Genomic DNA, 19,768 nt, shown 5'->3' with positions numbered 1-19,768 from the left:
TGCACAACAAACCAGAAATAATTAGGTTTCGAATTGGCCTAATTACTGAGAGAATGAGCCGCCATGACCGCCGGTGACTGACAGGCAAAGTTACAAAATTTTGTGGTTATTTAAGCTTCAATTAAATAACCACAAAACAGGTTTCATTAAGAATGTTGCTTCTTTTTATGGATTAAAGGAAGCATCAAACGTAACAACAGTTTCTCCGTCATACAACATACACTGTAAGAAAATTTTACATTTAAGAAAAGAAAAAATGTCTGTTAATTTTACAAACATTTCCGTCAACTCAAAAATAAATTTTTATTTTTATTTAATGGTTTATCATGTTTAGTCAATCCAAAAGTGAATTCTTCAATGTTTTTACAGTGTAGCACTTAACGCATTGACAAACATTTCTTTTGTTTAAAAATTTAAATATTTTGAATTTTTTAAATGTATCCCACAAACATTAATAAAAAGTAGAAAGTACAGGCAAAGAACTGTTAAAAGATTTATTTTAAAGTCCTTTTACATTTCTAGGGTACTTTTTTTTTTTTTGCAGTGTAAACATTTCCTCCAGATGTAGAAAACTTAGACATCCTTAAACATGTCTAATTTTATCACCAATAAAACTAAGATATCAGAAAAAGGTAACCTGGGAAGTTTTAAAAAGCTGTTTTCAAATAATTTAAATGTAATTATTGGAAAAAACAAAGCTAAGCAAAAAATCTAAGGTATCCTTCCTCTCATTTTTACATTTAACTTTAAATTGGGGGTATAATGTCAAATCAACTTTTTGGGCTTTATATTACAAGTTATTGTAATGAGAGTCTGAAAGAGCAGTAGCTTCTTAAAGAGACAGGAGACAATTTCAAAGCTTTAAATTAGGAAGTCAGATTTATTTCCAGTTATTTTAGAGAAATAATATAGTTACTTGATTATGCTATAAAATGACTCTGATGTGTAAAATGAATAAATCACTTAAACATAATGTGCTATTTAAGGCTAAAGGATCTCAGGAAGATACATATAATGTCACAACATCTGAGATTGTCAGGAACAGGAGGAAATGAAGAGGCTGCAGTAGAAAATGAGTCTATTGCAGGAACAGTTTCACAGTCTTTGCTGCATCCCTCTTAATTTGAATTATTTTGGTTTGATGTGACTGCATCGATGCTCATCCAGGTGGCTGAGCGACCTGGACGGCTAACAGCACCTGTTTGTGTTGCATGTTGAACAGACGCTATTTCAGGCTGCGCTTAACAGGCACTTATCGCCTTAAAATATCCAGTGAATAATTAAAGTCCCAATGAAACAGCATGACGTAAAATTAAGATTAAAACACACATATGATCACTTTGAAAATGTTACAAAACCCTGGAATAAAATAATTATTAACAATTAAATAGAGGATGGAGTAACATCTTATGTTTCTTCAAAATGATGGCAAATAATTTTTCACCTTCTTCTTTTATGTATTAAATTTTTTCTGCAGAACTTGATTTGTTTTTTCTGCTAAAGCGTCACAATTCAGAGATTTGAGATTCATTTTTAACCAGCAAGAGAATGTTTAATCAGAAATATATTTATTGTTTTACATAAACAGAACACTATTAAATAAAGCATACAGAAAAAATATGATTCAAACTCTAAGCTGTAAGGTGATTTATTTATAAATAAGGGTAGAAATGATGAAATTTTCAATTATACTTATTTTTCCGTTTTTGACTACTGGTGTAGTGTTTTTGAATTTCCCAATGAGCTGAGCTTTTTAATAATTAGACTAAATAATGTAGCTCAACCTCTGATGACCCTTGTGTTGCATCACTGTATGGGAACGGAGAAGCTGGAGAAGAAAGAAAAGTCTTTGAATTTGTAATTATGTGAGTAATAATTAACATCCAAGTATAAAGGGTCCCCTGATTAACTGCGCCTAAATTAAATACAATCAGTGATGCATAAATGTCCCTTACTGGTTGCCTAGGGAAGAAAAGGTTATGCTTTGGATAAATCGCATTCAGTGATCATCTTCTGGTTTGGAGATGATCTGCAGCTCTGCTAAGAGTTAAAGGGTTTTTGGTGTAATGCTAAATCCTCATATCAGCTTCATAAGATTACTTGGTGTTAGACTGCAGAAAAAAAATCTAGTCCTTATTAGAAACCAGAAATAAAACATCAAAGTGTGGTGTGTATCTATTATACTGTCCTTTAAGTGAAAATTTAGGACACCCTACACAATTTTGTTGAATTTTTATAACATATTCAGGCATGTGGATATTAAATAGAGGATTTTTTTTTATAACAAAAATAAATATCAACATAAGAATACAAGGAACAGCATACATAAGACCAATTCATACAACAACCAGGAGTCATTTATAGCTAATGAAGTTCCCTGTTTTTAGTACCTTTTGCAGAATCACTTTTTAAATTTTCCCAGGGAGAAAGAAAAAAAGAAAAACAAACCTAAACCAAAATGTCCATTTTCCATCTCTTCCAGTTGTCTTTGCATTTGTACTGCTGAAGTCTCATTGAGAAAGTGATTTTTTTCATCACAAATATATCATAGATCAGATCCAAATGTAAAGTACTCCTAAATTATCCAAATCCAGTTATAAATCAGTTTGTCTTTTACCATAATGAAGGAGAAGAAGCTAAAAAAACTGATTTCACATTATTGCTGCTGTCATAAAGCATGGAAATTAAATTAAAAGAGCTTTAGAAATGTGTAAACTGGTGAAATATTTTTAAACGCTTCTCTAAAGCCTGCAAAGAATTTCCTGACAGTATTTTCTCAGCTTGTTGTATTTTCCTGTAAATGTAAAGAAACACCGGAGGAGTAACTCTCTGTTTATGTGGATGAGCTTGTCCTTGACGGTGACCTCTGACCTGATGAATGTGATAAATGAGGTCAGCCTCTGTCTTCCTTTGATAAAGGTGATATAAACCAAACAAAAGACGAGTCCAACAACCTGTCCCCAAGTGCCACAGGGATGTGCTGAGCTCTGCAGCATGGAGGCGTTGTAAACTGTTTTTAAAACGAATTAAATCTGTTTGCATGTATTGAATAAAGAATCATCTCACTGTTTCTGAACTTGTGTAATTAAGCTTTTGATTAATTTTTTTAATCTTTGCAGCCTGATCATGCTGAATAGTATTTTACCAAATATATTTACTTAAGTATCTCATATGACATATCTAAGGCATGCAGGCATGTATTTAGCACAAATGTTAGCTATGCAAAGGGATGGAAATAAGTTTGCAAAAACCTCACTTGCATGTGCAAATCAGAGTTTCTGCATTAATCTTTCTCTTATGACTCTACAACATTTCTCAGAGGAATCATGCATGCATTCAGGGGAAAATATGACAATATTTATGTATATTTTTGAATAAATCAGCTAAAGGGCTAAACCTTTTAATGTTTTTTACAATTAGATTAGCCGCTGCGAATGAAAAACATCCACTTCACTTATTAATTCAGAAACAACATTTTGAACAATATTCTTGTGTCTCTAAGCTTCCTGTGAGTAATTATTTTTCTCCATCTGTTTGAACATTGCTGTCCCTGCTGTGTTTGTGGCTGAAGTGGCAAAAGCATGCATATATTACCTGCTGGGCTTCATGCATGTTTTGAATCTGTATGTAGAGTTATTAATGCAAAATGAAAGCAAATAGACAATGCAAAAGGTGCAAAAGTGGAGCAAAATTCATTGCTTTTTGAATTTCGCCATCAATATACTTATCCTGCTCCTTATCCTGTAGAGTTGTACAGTTTATATGAATGCAATTTAAATAATAAGCTGGTAGTTTTAATGCAAGTTCTTGTCTATAGGTTATTACATAGATAAAAAGGTAAAGTGTCTTACATAAAGGCTCACAGGAGATTTACCTGACTAAATATCAATAAAAAAATAATCCTTTCATGATCAAACGCTGTCTCTTGAGCTCCCTAAGGATAGCTGAGTTCCAGAAAGCCCGACCAGTAAATAGTCAGGGTGAGCATGAGCAGCTCAGTGTGAAGAGTGAGTCAGTGCTGCTTCAACAAAAGATCTTTTTAAGGTGTGCCACTGAGGAAACCTCGTGTAGGAGTTAAAAACACACGCAGTTCTTTCAAGACATCACATTGTGTGCAAGATTTCTTCTCCAACTTTAATAAGTTGTCAAGGTTTTTGTGTTCTGGTTTTCACTTTCTCAACTTCTACATTTGAGCAAACCTCAGTACAATATACACATTTCAAAACACACATGAGGCGATGAAGTTCAGGGGGGGAAACAGGAACTCTTGTGGACTGACACTGATTTTTCTTTTCCACCAGTGAAAAGCAGAAAATATTTATAGATAAGCTTTGTGTTGATAAGGTGGGTAAGAGCAGCGCCATTCATTATTTTCAGAAACAGATTTATTATTGTGTTATTAGCAGAAATGGGTAGATTAGTCAAAAGATGCACTCAAGTAAGAGTAGCTCTACTGCCACATATGTTTACTCAAGCAAGAATAAAAAAGTATAACTGGGTAATGCACTTCAAGTGGCAATATGTATCCTAAAAATAAGTCAAAAGTCTGAGATTAATGTCAGAATTCTGAGAAAATGGTGTGAAAACGTAAATATTCTGAGATTACAGTCCAAATTCCAGAATCCTGTGACATGAAGTCAGGATTCTGACTTCATATCATAATTCTGATATAATTATGACATTATAATTCTGGCATTATAATTCTGACATCATAATTCTGATATAATTCTGATAGAATTATGATATAATTCTGATGTAATTCTGAAATCATAATTCTGGCCTTAAAGTCTAAATTCTGAGATTAAAATCAGAATTCTTAGGATAAAAAAGTCAGAATTTTTTTTTTTTTTTTTGTGGTTGTAGTTTCCCTCTGTATGTTTTAGAGAACCTTTATGACAGTAAAAGATGTGGCGTTTAATGTGTGGGAAGCAGTAAAATGAGCAGACATGGCTGCTCCTGTTCAGTGGAGCAGCGCCGCCTGCCTGGTTCCCTCGGCGGTCTCTCCGTCGGGGTTCAGTCCACCTTTCTGCCGGGCCTGAAGCAGGAGGTCACTGATGATGGCTGCTGAGGGCCTGGGGGGCTGGAGCCGGGGCCACCGCTCTGCAGCCGTGTTCCTGCTGTGGACTGGTGACAGATGGGAGAGCAGGAACACAGAGTCCTGGAGCTGATCCTGCTGTTTTCTCCTCTCTTACTATCACTTGTTTTATTTTTTCTGCTCTGTCTTCTGCTACCTCTCTGACTTTAATGGCTGCCTTTTCATCTTCTCTTCCTTCTTCTTTGTTGTTTGGATCTCTTGATTTTCTTCCTTCCTCACTTTCTCAGGCAGAATTGTCCACATTTTTGTTAATTTACTGGGTTTCTTATTCTGATTATTTCAGTTTTCAGAAGCATTTTTGTTTTTTTAATTTGTATTTTTTCATCACTTTTTCACTCTTTCAGTCTGCTCATCCTCACTGCAAAAACACAAAATAAGTTTCATTTAGTTTCTAGCACAAATATTTTAGTATACTTGAATTAAGACAAAACTAACTTACAAATAACTTTCAGCAAGATATGCAATGTGAAAATGGCAGTTTAATTTACATAAAAGCTATGTAAAATCACAGCAGAAAAATTATGCAAACTGGAAAACAAATGTTTTAATTCACAACTACTTTGTATAATAATATGGGAGTATAATCAAATTTATTTGTTAAAACTACACATGATGGTAAACAGTTATAAATGACAACACACAGATATCCACATGCAGTGGCAGCTTAGATGCACCTGGAGGAAATTCACTCAATCATGCATTAATAGCAGAGGAACAAGATGGCAGCAAAGCCATCCATGCACAGGAGCATGCAGGGATTCAGCAGCTGTACGTTTCGCTCTCGTTTCTGCTCTGGCTTATTCACACACGTTTAATGCTATCTTCTCATGTTTTCCCATGCTCTCTAAATTAAAACCCAGGCTTTATGTAAATGCTCACACTCTAATCCACTTCTTGATCCAACCATCCATAACTTCTGAGTTTTTCTTTTAGTTTCCACGCTTCTTCCAGCTAAGCCTCTTCCAACTTTAAAATTAGTCCCGAGGCCTCCGCTGACCTAGAAAGCTGCTTCAAAGCTGCAGTGTGTTTGCTGCTCTGACATTGAAACAGGTTTGATACAGTGATCCAAGCCAGTTAAAAGACATTCATTTTTCATAAAACACAACAATACAGCTGGTGTTTATTTAGAAGCTGACTTGGAATGAACTCAGATCTCTAGAAACCATTTAGCAACATACAAACAGTTTTTAAACACTTCAGTTTGCGATCTAAATTAATTTGTTTCTTTCAGTGCTCCAGCTGCCAACCCAATCAGCATTTTTTGTTTCTTAAACAATAAATAAACACCAAATCAAGCTTTTTTTTCAATAAACTGTCTAAATTAGTACTTAATGGGGTGTCTCCATGTTTCTTACTAAATTTTGACAGTTTTGTGTACAATTTGTTTAATCTACTATATTTTTGCCTGAAGTCACCTTAGTGCTGCCCTCTGTGGGTGAAAAAGTGGTTACTGCAGCCAGATTTTCCTATTGGTTGATGTTTTACGCCCCCAGTGGAGAAACAAGAATTAATTGTTTCTCAGGTTTGCATGTGTGATTTATTTGCAATGTGGACAGGAAGTGGAAAGCGTCTCCTCGCCTCTTTCTGCTCTGACTGATGGCGTTTTGCTGCAAGACGACCTTGTGATTCTCACTGCTGTGTTTTTGAAGTACTGTATCCAATTATATTGAAAGTTCAGAGGAAGAAAAACGTGGCACAAGGCTTCACCTCAAATATTTTATGAAAATAAACTCTTGAGATCTATATATCGCATCAGCTTTATATCTTGAGCTGAAATAAATTAACTCTGTGATGACATTCTGATTTATTAAGTTGCAAATATTGAAAATATTGTTTAAGATTTTAAAATAAAGTTGTAAATTATTGTCACCACAAGAAGAACAAAAATCACTTGTTTTTTTTTTCATATTCAGATTTTCTTTCTGTGTCCCATTTTCATCTGATTATTTGAAGACTACCATGGTTTTTTGGAGTTTGGTTTTGTGTTTTGCTTCATTTTGGTATTTTATATGCATTTATATTCTGTTCTCTTGTTCGGTGTGATTTTTATCAGCCATTTCTCCAATTTCATCAGTTCAGCTTCAATTCCAGCTGTGCCCTGTTTCTAATCAACCACTGGCTCCTTATCCAATAATCACCTCTCCATCTTAAATATGTGTCATTTTAGATGCCATGCTATTATTCCCATCAGCATTTTTTAAGTAAAATTGTTTCCTTGGGTCTTTCTCTTTACCATTACATGACAGTAACTCTCTTTTCTGTTATCTGAATTTCTGATGGAGAGGATGAAGGTTTGTAGTTTTTATCGAGAACATATTTTAGTTTGTTTTAATCAATTTTCAGGACTCAACATGCATATTAGATCAAATATTTCTGCATTTCAGATTAATACTGCCTAATTATATCAGACCATTACGTAGCCATCCACTACCATTTACAGGAAATATGTCAATTCACAAGTAAAACAGAGAGTTGCTCATTATTTCCTCTAATTAAGCCCCTTAAATCATGTTTCTTTTGGGGGTTTTGTTCTTGCTGGAGCTCTCATCTCTTACTCTGGAGCTCTCCCACCATACAGACTCCACCACAGGCAGCTTCTGATGACTCCAAGGCTTTTGGGAATGACGCCTGTCACAGATTTCCACACAGCAAGTTTGTCACAATCAGACGAGCTAATTAGCCTTGAGCATCAAGATTACGCATGTGGAGGTTTGAGAGAGAAAGTTAAAATAAACATCAACATATGGGAAAGAGAGGGAAAAAAAATATAAGGAACAATAACCAACAAGTAAATTCATAAGCAGGAACAACATATAGAGGCTTTACATCTAAAATATATATTTATGAATGCACCAACTTTAGCTAAAACTTTTTTAATCTCATGATTTGTCTTTAAATCTGCGATGATTTTATTTCGTCTTCATGTTCTTGTCCATATTAGGGAGAGAAAATACTGCACAATATCTGCAGTGTAATCCAATTTTAAATTTCTGTGTGTAATATAAATTTAGCATCATGCATAATGGAAGGACAGAAAAGATATGAGCTCAAACAATGTAATTTTGTGTGTCACACAAAATTTTAAAGTGTCGGTGCAGAGAAGACTTTCATTTGAAAAGTTTCTCTCATACCTGAGGTCATGCAAAATATTATCCCTCCAAGTCTTTTGCTTTGTGAAGCTTGCTACTCATGCAAGATTTGGTAAATCTCCTCAAGCTGCAAGGAACAAAGACAGAAAAAGTTTAACTTCTCCTTTGTGTTCCAGCGAGGCACAGAGCAGCAGAATGTTTAAGAATAAACTCCTGTGGGTGTTATCTCCAAGCCGAGAGAGTCACTGCTGTTTTTGTGATTGCTCAGAAACATGTTTATCATGTAACTTGGTATTTGCATGCAAAGTGTGTGATTAACCAGAATAATGAGATTGAGACAGCGGCGGAAAACTGAGACAGAATCTGATCCTACTGAGAGTTTAACAAAACAACATGAGCAACTTTACCACACATTTACAGAAACTAAATAACTAAATGGTAGTTTCTGACAAAAATGAATCCTTTCTGTTGTGGCTCAAGGAACGTTTTGTTTTTTTTAATCATCCATTGTTTTCCTCTCGTCATGTTCATCATTTTAGCTAAAAACATAAAAAGTTGGCTGTTTTAATGGCTTTACCAAAATCTGCTGCTGTTCATGTTTGACTTACTTCTATTTTTTAGAGCAGCTATTAAAGATTTTACATAAACTATATATTGATTCATTTTACATACATGTGATTTTTCGCTTATGAACTAATAAACAGGAAGTCTTAAAATCATCCTCACAACATAATAAAAAACATATAATCTGTGAAAATATTGTTCTCCTCCACGTCCTCCCTGAGCTGCTATTGCCACTCGCAGTCAAAAACAACCAATCAGAGCTGGCAGGAGGGTCTTAGTGCTGTCAATCAACAATGTGAGCGCGCTGCAAAATGTGCTAGTGGCAGAGAAATGACTCATCGCCATAGAAATCCACTGGACATGCTAACTTGCCTTAGCATTTACAGCTAACCGGTGGAAGCTGCATGCACACAGGCATGATTGACAGCACTAAGACCACCTCCTGGCTCTGATTGGTTGATTCTAGTTAGCAGAGTAGCTCAATTTTTTCACAAATGATCTGTTTCATACTATACTGTCATGAAAAAGTGATAATTAAAAAAAAAAATATATATATATATATATATATATACTATGCCCGCCACTTGGTTATGTCGTTCCATGTACGCTTTCCCTGCCAGCATCTTGCACCCTGCTGTTTTGTGCTGGACTGTCTCAGAGGCCTCCTTGCACAACCTACACCTTGGGTCTTGTCTGGTGTGGTAGATCTGAGCCTCTATTGCTCTGGTGTTTAGGGCCTGTTCCTGGGCGGCCAGGATGAGGGCCTCCGTGCTGTCCTTGAGTCCAGCTTTCTCCAGCCATTGGTAGGATTTCCTGATATCAGCCACTTCAGTTATTTGTCGGTGGTACATCCCATGTAGGGGCTTGTCTTCCCATGATGGTTCCTCCAGCACCTCGTCCTCTGTTCCCCATTGCCTGAGACATTCGCTGAATGTGTCGAATATGGACTGGAAGCCCCGAGGTCAAAGTGGGGAACAACCCCAAAGGTGGTGGAGAATGACCGAGCTAAGATCCTGTGGGACTTCCAGATCCAGACAGACAAGATGGTAATGGCGAACCAACCGGACATTGTGGTGGTGGATAAAGAACAGAGGAAAGCCGTTGTGGTGGATGTAGCAATACCAAGTGACCACAACATCAGGAAAAAGGAGCATGAGAAACTGGAGAAATACCAGGGCCTCAGAGAGGAACTGGAGAAGGCCTGGAAGGTGAAGACCACAGTGGTGCCTGTGGTCATCGGGGCCCTCGGGGCAGTCACCCCCAAACTGGAGCAGTGGCTCAAACAGATCCCAGGAACAACATCAGACATCTCAGTCCAGAAATGTGCAGTTCTAGGCACAGCCAAGATACTGGAGGAGAACCCTCAAGCTCCCAGGCCTCTGGTAGAGGACCCGAGCTCAGAGGATGAAAGAGACCACCCGCGGAGGGTGAGAAGGGGATTTTGATTTTTTTATATATATACACTGCTCAGAAAAATAAAGGGAACATTTCACTTTAATTTTGTGTGTGGCTCCAAATCCAGGCCTCCATTGGTTAATAAATTTGATTTCCATTGATGATTTTGTGTGATTTTGTTGTCAGCACATTCAACTTTGTACAGAACAAAGTATTCAATGAGAATATTTCATTCATTCAGATCTAGGATGTGTTATTTGAGTGTTCCCTTTATTTTTTTGAGCAGTGTATATATGTATTTTAAAAGTTATATAATGTCGCTTTAATAGCACATAGGATTTTATATGTCATATCTGTGAAACTGAAAACTGTAAACCTCCATTTAAAATCCATTTTTCACTGTTTTAAACTCTTCAAATTGTTCCACAGTATACATTATTAACAGGCTAAGATATGCTGGTTCAGACTCATGAAAGAATATATTTTTTATATAAAAATTAATTAGCAGTCCCCTCACGAATGACTGGGGCTTGTCCTGGTACAATATGGCAAGCTCAAGACGTCAGCAGGGAACCTCAAGGTTAGAACTGTCTCATCAATTTCCATGCAAAGCCAGATGGCTCTGCCTTTGAGTCCTTCCTCCAGAGACTTTGTCTCTACATCGGAGACATGCAGAGACGGAGGTGAAGACAAAGGCCCTAATAAAGACAAGAAGAGCGCCGGACTGAGGTCAATATGGGAGTGGGATGGATTTCAAATTTGCCCAGCGTACTCAAGAAGGCCCAGTTCTCATTATAATCTCTCCTTTTTCTGTGGGTTGGAATTGAGCGCAGAGACAAGGGTTCAGGATTCGTCTGACCACTCTTAAAGCACTGCCTTGTTTCCAGCCATTGAGCCGGAAAGAAGAGCCAATATCTCCAGAGTAAGAGCGCACAGACGGAGTCCCAAGAGAAGGCAGTGAGCTCAGCATGCAGACTGACTCTTCAAATAAGTCTGTGTAGTTGTCGGACTGGATACTTCCAGTTTAAAACTTTGCCAGTTGACCCAGTGAGACCACAGAACCAAAAATAACAAACTCAGAAAATGTAATAACAGATTCTGTAAACTCTATTTCTCAAATTTGCAGGAATATTTTTCAGATTTTGCTTTACTGCACGCTTTGTAAGAGCTTAATACACATGAAGTATTATATTTGATGTTAAGAATCAAATTGATATATATACAGCTCTGGAAAAATTTAAGAGGCCACTTTAAATTATCTGTTTCTCTGATTTTACTTTTTATAGGTATATTTTTGAGCAAAATGAAAATTATTCTTTTACTCTATGAACTGCTGGCAACATGTCTCCGAAATTACAAAAATACAAACAAAAATTTAGTATTTATTTGCAGAAAACGAGAAATGGTCAAAATAACTAAAAGGACACAGAGCTTTCAGACATCAAATAATGCAAAGAAAACAAGTCCATATTCATTTAGAAACAACAATACTAATGTTTGATATTTGGAAGAATGTATATATATATATATATATATATATATATATATATACAGAGAGAGAGAGAAAGAGAGAGAGAGAAAGAGAGAGAGAGAGAGAGAGAGAGATGGCTTCTCACACTCATATAAAATACACACCATTTACAGAAATGATTTATTTCAGTGTAAAGTAATCTTACCGTAATACCTCTGGCAGTGCACACAAGCCAAATATTTCTATGTTTAATAAACATTCAGACTTCCTCTTATCCCAAACAATCATGTTTTCCCATCTTCACACCTCATCTTTACATAAAAAACATAAAATCTTATTTTCATCGATCAAGCATGAAAATAATCCATAAAGGAAAACCCACAGATCAGCCGTGTCAGCTGGTGCCTGTAGCAAATAGAAGATGTTTTCTCAGTGAGGATAGATTGGTTCTTGGCACAGCTTTAAAACTGCCTGTGGATGTTTTCGTAAGCCTAATCTCACTGAGTGATGACTTCATTTGCTCAGCTCTCTGGTATCTCTTTAATCTGAGAAATGATTGCATCATCAACAATAAACTCAGTTTAATTTCAAGTTTTGGATTGATGCGATAAGATAGCACTTCATTAAGAGATACCCTAATGATTTCAAGACAGCTGAAACACTTCCCTGCAAAAGTATTCATAAAATTTTTGATATTTTATCATATTACAACAACAAACTTGTATTTTGTGGGGATTTGATGTTACCACATACTTTAGTGTGATTTATATTCATAAATTAGCAACAAGTTGAGTTGCAATAGGTCCTTGTTATTGTATTTCAACAGCCTTTTGTTCAGGCCTTGATCCATGGCCAAAGTGTACACTTTGCATATAAATTTCTGTTGGAGATGACAAAGGACAACAAAGCAATCAGGAGAATTGTTAATGAAATTACAGCGTCTCTTATCTCTGGTCATGATTGTGGCACTTGTTCCGTCTATTGCTGCTGCTTTCTGTCAAAGGGAGACAGTGCTGCTGTTTTACCGGCTTGAAATTTGAAATACAAAATAATTTCTATTCAATTATCCAACTATTAGATGAACCACTGCTCCTATAAGTTGTGCAGCAACAAAAATAAGAATTGTTTATTTCTTTCATAGAAGTAACCGTCTCTTTTCTGCTACTTCTGTCAACAGGGGCCACTAAAGACATGGGCAAAATGCTTGGAGGAGAGGAGGAGAAGGACCCTGATGCTCAGAAAAAAGAGGAGGAGAGGCAAGAAGCACTGAGGCAACAAGAAGAGGAGAGGAAGGCGAAATATGCAAGAATGGAGGCAGAGAGAGAAAACATCCGACAGGGCATCAGGGACAAGGTCAGAAAATACATCTGGACATTTTCCATATGTTTTTGGTCAAAATGTGAAACAATGAGCTTAAAATATAATTCCATACCAAAAAATAAAAGTAAGAAATAATAAAACAGAAGATATTTTCTCAATTCTTTTGTTTCAGTGCAATAAATTTGTCATTCAACTCCTTCATTAATGAATTTAAATTAGCTACAGGTATTTTTTTGGCTCCATCCCTGCTCATAATTTACTGCCACAGATTTTTGCATCCAAGGCTCTGAAAACGCAGCCATGGGTGATTTTTTTCTAGGCAGAATAAAAACATGTTTTCCATCCCATCTCCTGCTGAAACTGACAGCAAGAACTTGCAAGAGAAAAAGAAACAACAGTTGATTTAACCTGTCTGCAGGACATTTAGCAGCCTCCTCACAGTTACACTGTGTGGGGCTGATGTCCAGTCAAAAATAATAAATTACCAAAATTATCTCAGAAAGCTGAGCCTGCCATAGATGGTAGCTCCAGCAGTTACAGTTTAATCCTGTAAAAAGCATTTCATCTGCTCTATTGTTCACTAATCTTAAGTTATTGTGCAGAGATCTGGAGCAATAAACTGCAATATAAGTGTTAATAATATTAAAAAATAACAATAAGAGTAGTCCATGAAGTGGAATATTGAGAAAACACTAACACACTTTATGTAAAATCTAAAGTATTCAAATTAATTGACTCTTTACAAAGCCATAAATAACTGAAAAATATTCAAAAATTGTTTGAATAAGAATCAAATTTATAAGTTAAGAGTTTTGCCATTTGCAAATTTAAGTATGAATTATACATGTAATAAATATGAGATTATGTAGGTGGATAAAGAGTGGGAATATTGATTTAAGTTTTCACTTCCATCCACTTAAATATGCAAAGCAAAAGTTTTGACATTTTTTTTACATATTGAAAAAACAGTAAATAAACAAATGTTTAATGAAATAAAATTCCTTCAGGCTGTAGTTTCTTATTCAGATGTAAAAATGTGATCAAATTATTCAATCTTAATAAAATCTGTATATTTTAACAGCACATGAGATACATTGTCTTATAAAAAAGTATTCTTTGCTCTTTTTGCTTTTGAAATTTTGTAACATTACATTCGCACAAATTTTAATCAGATTTTGTGTCACAACACAAAGAAGTTGAATTCGAAGGAAAAGGTAACAAATAAAAATCTGAAATTACAGCTACATTTAGTTTTAATCTCAAATCTAGTCCATGGTGTCATTTAAAAGATACAAAATGCTGTGAACAGACTAAAGTTAATTTTTTTCTGACTTCATATTTGGCTGTTAACTAATACTGCATATCAGCCTGAACACACTTTCCCCAGAGTGAAGCATAATGGTGGCATCATGCTGTGGGAACACTTTTCCTCAGCAGGGACTGGGAATCTGGCCAAAACTGATGGAAAACTGATGCAGTAACAAAAAAATACTGAGAGGAAACCGCAAAAGACTTTAGTCAGGACAAAAACAATTTAAACATTCAGCTGCAACGATACGCTTCAGCTCAAAGGATATTCAGATGTTCAATAGAAAAATTGTAGAAAGACCTGAAAACTGAAATTTAGTCTTTCTTTTTCCATCCAGTATGATTGAGCCTTTTTTTATTTTTGCAAAGAATGAAAAGCAAATACTTCCATCTCTGGGTTGCTAGTAAACACACAGAAAGTGGTTTTGCAGCAGGACTGAATGAAAATGAATACAAGCATTTTCGCATTTCCATTTTTTAAAAAAAGAATCTGAAAACCATTTTTCCTTTTCCTTCCACTTCACAATTATGCTCTACTTACATCTGGTCTATTATTTAAAAATACTAACAATCAGATGGAACCATTTCTTTATCTCAAGGTTGCAAACTTTGTGTGTTGTTTTTTGCTTTAAAACCACTTTCATTTTTTTCCCCTTTCTAATCGAGAATGAAAGCAAAGGAGTTTTGGGAATTATGTTGGTAGCTAAAACATGTAAAATAAACCTCAGCTTTATGTATTTCTCTGAAATCTAAATTACTTTAATTTAATTTAATTTTTTATTCAATTCACTCAATACAAATAGTTGACGTCACAACTAAAACAAATAGTGAATGAAAAGGAGCAGAAAGAAGAATAAACTTTCACCTCCTCATCATGTAAAAACAAAATTAGCTGATTAGCACAGGACACATTTCAAATACACAAAAAATAAACAAAAAATACACAACAAAACATCAGCTTATTCAACGCCACATCACTCCATCAAAATAATTTAACATTTTCTTTTAAATTCTAATTTCCTTTAAAAGAAATTGCTTCATAGCACAAGATTATTAGTTTAAATTTTAGAACCTTAAAGGCTTTAAAAACACTGGATTGATTGGTTTTGTTTACTGACGTTATTTCAAAATGCAAAGACTTTCTTGTATTTCTTTACATCTACGATTGATATTTAATTATCCTCTACTGGTGTTTCACGCTTCTGGTAAAATATTACTCTTAACACTGCTAGTAATGCATTAAATGTTTGACAGGAAGACTCTTTGAAGAGTTGGAGAATCTCCTCTGAACTCCACAGCGTAGACAGGGAAGGGGGAAACAAGATGAGAGATAAAGTGAGGTTTGACAGTGAGTCTTCGGGAAGTGTTTGACTTTATTCTGCAGAGAGGCGCTGACTAAGTGTGACGGTCTTCAATTTTAACTGATGCAAGCCTTTTGTTGCTTTGGAATAAGCCTGAGAGCGAGAGGGAGACAACAAGACAGAATGGAGGAGGTCGAGTTAAAGCAGCATGAGGGAAAAGTAAAGAGAAGATCTCCAGCAGATATATCAATAAACAACTGCTTCAGTGGCCTTTCGCTGTTCAAAACAGTTCCCAAGTCATATGTTGAATCTCTTTCTCAAAACTTTTTTGGTCAAAGTACTGGGGCAGAAGGAATGAGTACCAGTGGTTTTAGCTGTCAAGTTGTCAACATAACATAAATCTTAAATGTATGTGTGCTATATAAAAGAAAAAGGGACGCAGTGCTTTGCTACACCACAACAAGAGAACAAGGTCAGGAAAAAGCTTTTAGAAACAGAAAAAATAGTGAGGGAGAGGGTATGTTATGCTTGCTTGACTTTAAGAACCGTAATATGTACATGAGGAATTTGGTTTGTTTTGGTTCAGTTAAAAATAATAATAAAAAAAAACACCAACGCTGACAGATCGTCAGCAGAGCTTAAATGGGCTAACCAACCACCGCAGTGTTAGCTTAGCTACTAGCAGCGTTAGCTAATCTACCAAAACGAGCACTTATTAATAATCGCATAATAGATATCAAGCCTAAAAACATAAAACTGTAACGGACTGAATGTTCTGTTCTTTGTGTGGGAAATGTTTGAATGTTTTTTTGGTGTTGAATCCTGAAACAAAGTGGCGTTGTTGTCAGTTGCTACGGCAACGAGTCTGCGTAGCGCAGCCGACACAGAGAGCAAGAAAAAACAGTTGTTCCCTAACCCTAACCCTATTTTTACCTCTGCTGTGGCGCACTGCTCTTATTCAATCAAACTTACATCTCCAGGTTTCTCTTAGTTAACTTTATTATTCTCCCGGGGCAGCGCGGCTATGGACTGCATGGAAAAGAATAGCCCTCCAGCTTTGTGCGCATGCGCAAATTTTCCGGATGTAAACAATAACATGCAAAGGGTCCATAGCCTCCATGTGTTAACTTTAAATGTAACTGCTGCTGCTAGTACTGATTTATTTTCCTCAAACCTATATCCACAGCTCATGATTTGATTACTTATATTATATCTAAGATTTCATCATTAATTAGGCATATTTAAAAGGAAAAATAAAGAGTTAAAGTTAAAAAAAAAAGTCTGCTGGAAGTAGCTATCGGAAAACAAGTATTAGTCAGTAACAATGCCTAGAGCATTAAGTGACCCTAACAAAAAGTAGATGGAATGACAAAACTTACTTAAGTTATTCAATACCACATAGGCACCAACTGGACATAGCTGATAGTTGTTTTTGTTTGTTTGAGTAGTGGTTGTAATCCCTGATATTTTCATAAACCGTCTAGCAAAAATAAAAGCCACAATGGAAACAAGGTGTAAAAATGCAATTTTCGGACAATACAAAACAGATAAATCAACATGTGACATTCGACCTCTTTTATGAGTATTCTTTAAAATATGTAACAATGCAAAGTGGTGAACTACACATTTTCAATTACATGGGTTTCAAAAAACCAAAACACATGATCAAAAGCCAGTTCTTTAAAGACAAATGTTATTAAAATCTGGCCTGCTGCGTTGTTTTTCCTTTCTTGTTCCTGCAGTATGGCATCAAGAAGAAGGAGGAGAAGGAAGCCGAGGCGGCCGCTGCCATGGAGCAGGCCTCAGAGGGCAGCCTTACCCGCCCTAAAAAGGCCGTCCCCACCGGCTGCGGCGATGAGGAGGAAGAGGAGAGCATCGTGGATACTGTCATGAAATTCATCCCAGCCCCTCTGATGGATATGTTCAATAAAAAGTAACAGGGTTTTGCTTGGAAATATGGTTAACTTCTTACAAAATCCTTCTAATTAATGCTGTACCAGCCTCTCCCACTCCAACCTGCCGTCACACTCTTCTTCACACTTGTCCAATCCCATCAAACCAAATACTAAGTGTCCTGGAATTACGCAGTGTGCCATGATTTTGTCTTTGAGCTGATCTAGCCAATTTCAGACAGTGATTCATACTTTTAATATCATGACAAGAGAATCAGTTATCCTGTTTTAAAAATTACGAAAACACCTACATATTGCTTTATTTAACATCTTTTCAATCCATTTCTCAGAATAAGTCCAAACATTGCCGACAGCCACTTTTTTGTTTGTAAATAGCCTAAATAATATAAAAGAGTACTATATATGAGTGAAATATGATATATAAACAAGATTACTAAGAGTATAAGCCATATTTTTAACTTTTAGGGAATTATCCAAATCATATCAAATTTAATTAAAATTTTAATTTTCCTTTTACGTTTCTGCTAATTTTTGATACATAGTGTACAGAGATACATGCATTTTTTTTTTATTGGTTCTTCGTTGTGGCCATTCACCTTTAAATTGATCTTTATGTGAATGTGAAATATGAATTTAAATGTGTAAAAACAAAGTCAAGTAAGTTTGTGAAGTGAAGGAATTTATTTCTATTGAGACAAATTTGTTTATTTTGTATGCATGCATTTAATACCTACGAGGCGACGTCCATGTACTGATTTCATTTGTAGTCATGAAAGAGAAGACGTTGGTATTTCAGGCAATAAATTATTTAATTAAAACATTTCATTCAACTTCACTGTACATTAGGAGATACTGACTTGTTCAAAATGTTCTTCCATGGAGAAACATTTTCTCTATATGTAAAACTTGTTTTAAAACAGGAGGGTAAAATTTTATGAAGTCAAAAAGTTCACTGGTTAAACTATATTTGATTGTGGCTTCGAAAACTCTGTTTTGTGTTTGCCAGTGTTATTTAGTCTTTTGAATCAAGACGTGTTAAAATTTCACCTGGCTGGTTAATTTGAAGCTGTGTGTAATATCTCTGTGTTTTCTCATTTTATTTCAATGTAAAAAAAAAAGAATAGAAACTTCACAAACACAACTATGTTGTGTACACACTATATGTGAACAGACAGTGACAATAGTGCAATATATTGTTCAAAATGAAGTTGTCCTGTGTCTGTTGGTTTAACAAACGGGAGTGAAGTCCCAAATCAGCAATAACAGACAATCTTCATTGTTTTGTGTTTTAAAGTTACCCCTCAATGTGTTAGTCGATGTTAATGGCACATACGTGTCAACATACTGTAACAGTGAAAGTTTTGTAGGTCAGACACATTTAATTAAAGAGGGAAGGTGGGACAATTTGCTTCATGTCATAAAAGTGTTTTAATCACATGAGCGTTCATCTACTGGAATTCACAGTTGATGAACTGTATTGTGTTAGCTAACACAATGAGAAATGATTCACAAAGGAAAAATATTTAACATTATGACAGATTCTGGTCTGGTGTGCTGGGAAATAGCTGCACAAATTCAAATACCTGTACAAATTCTTCTTTTATGCCTTTGTTTTAAATTTTACTTCATTCCAGAGTGTCTTGTTGAACATTCCAGATATTTCTGACATTCCACCAGATTTATGCTGGTAATCCACCTACTTAATTACAGATAATTGCAGTAGGCCACAGTCAACGCCTTCTTTGCCTTTCAGACTACTACATCACAATGTAAACCTTAAACTATTTGTGCTTTTATAAGTCAGAAATTGAAGATTGACTCCAGTCTACAGTTAAACAGATGAGATGTGTGCCAATGCCAACTAAAGGGTAATTTTAGCTGCCATGTACAGAAAAGTCCAAAATCAAATCTCTGTAATCATCAATGTGCTTTTGAAAACAGTAACTTAGATATTGTGGTAGATTTTTTTACTAAATGTTTTGTGGTTCACTTGGGCACAGTAGGTGTAGTTGTAACTGAGGTTTTAAAAACCACACATTTTGCCTCGATGTTGCAGAACTTGTGTATTCCTGTTCCTTCTATAAGGAATTTAGTTTTTGTTTTGTGTTTTGTAAAGTGTATACTTATTTGAAATACAGTATAACACACAACACTGGTGTAATGCCACCCACAGAGCACATTTATTTAACGTCTTGTGACTTCACTGCATTTGTAAACTGCCAGCCGCTGTTGCAACATTACGTTAGCAGTCAACCATCTGATAGTTGTTGCCATGTTAGGGAGCAGTTATTTAATTATACCAAAGAATAGTG

General features: G+C 35.6%; 1 protein-coding gene across 1 annotated transcript in view; it reads left to right on the top strand.

Moving 5' to 3' along the window:
* Nucleotides 1-18,860, top strand: part of cplx1 (complexin 1) — a 54,662-nt gene extending 35,802 nt beyond the window's left edge. Inside the window, exons 2-3 of the mRNA XM_014988614.2 lie at nucleotides 12,792-12,967; nucleotides 17,286-18,860. Of these exons, the coding sequence (XP_014844100.1) occupies nucleotides 12,792-12,967; nucleotides 17,286-17,480 (371 nt within the window). The 3' untranslated portion in view covers nucleotides 17,481-18,860. The remainder of the gene's footprint in view (nucleotides 1-12,791; nucleotides 12,968-17,285) is intronic.
* Nucleotides 18,861-19,768: the final 908 nt, after the last annotated feature.

Source organism: Poecilia mexicana, unplaced genomic scaffold, assembly GCF_051168715.1.
Source record: "Poecilia mexicana isolate PSO_F unplaced genomic scaffold, ASM5116871v1 scaffold_10, whole genome shotgun sequence".
In the NCBI taxonomy this organism is placed as follows: domain Eukaryota; kingdom Metazoa; phylum Chordata; class Actinopteri; order Cyprinodontiformes; family Poeciliidae; genus Poecilia; species Poecilia mexicana.
This window is presented reverse-complemented; position numbering and strand designations above follow the sequence as displayed.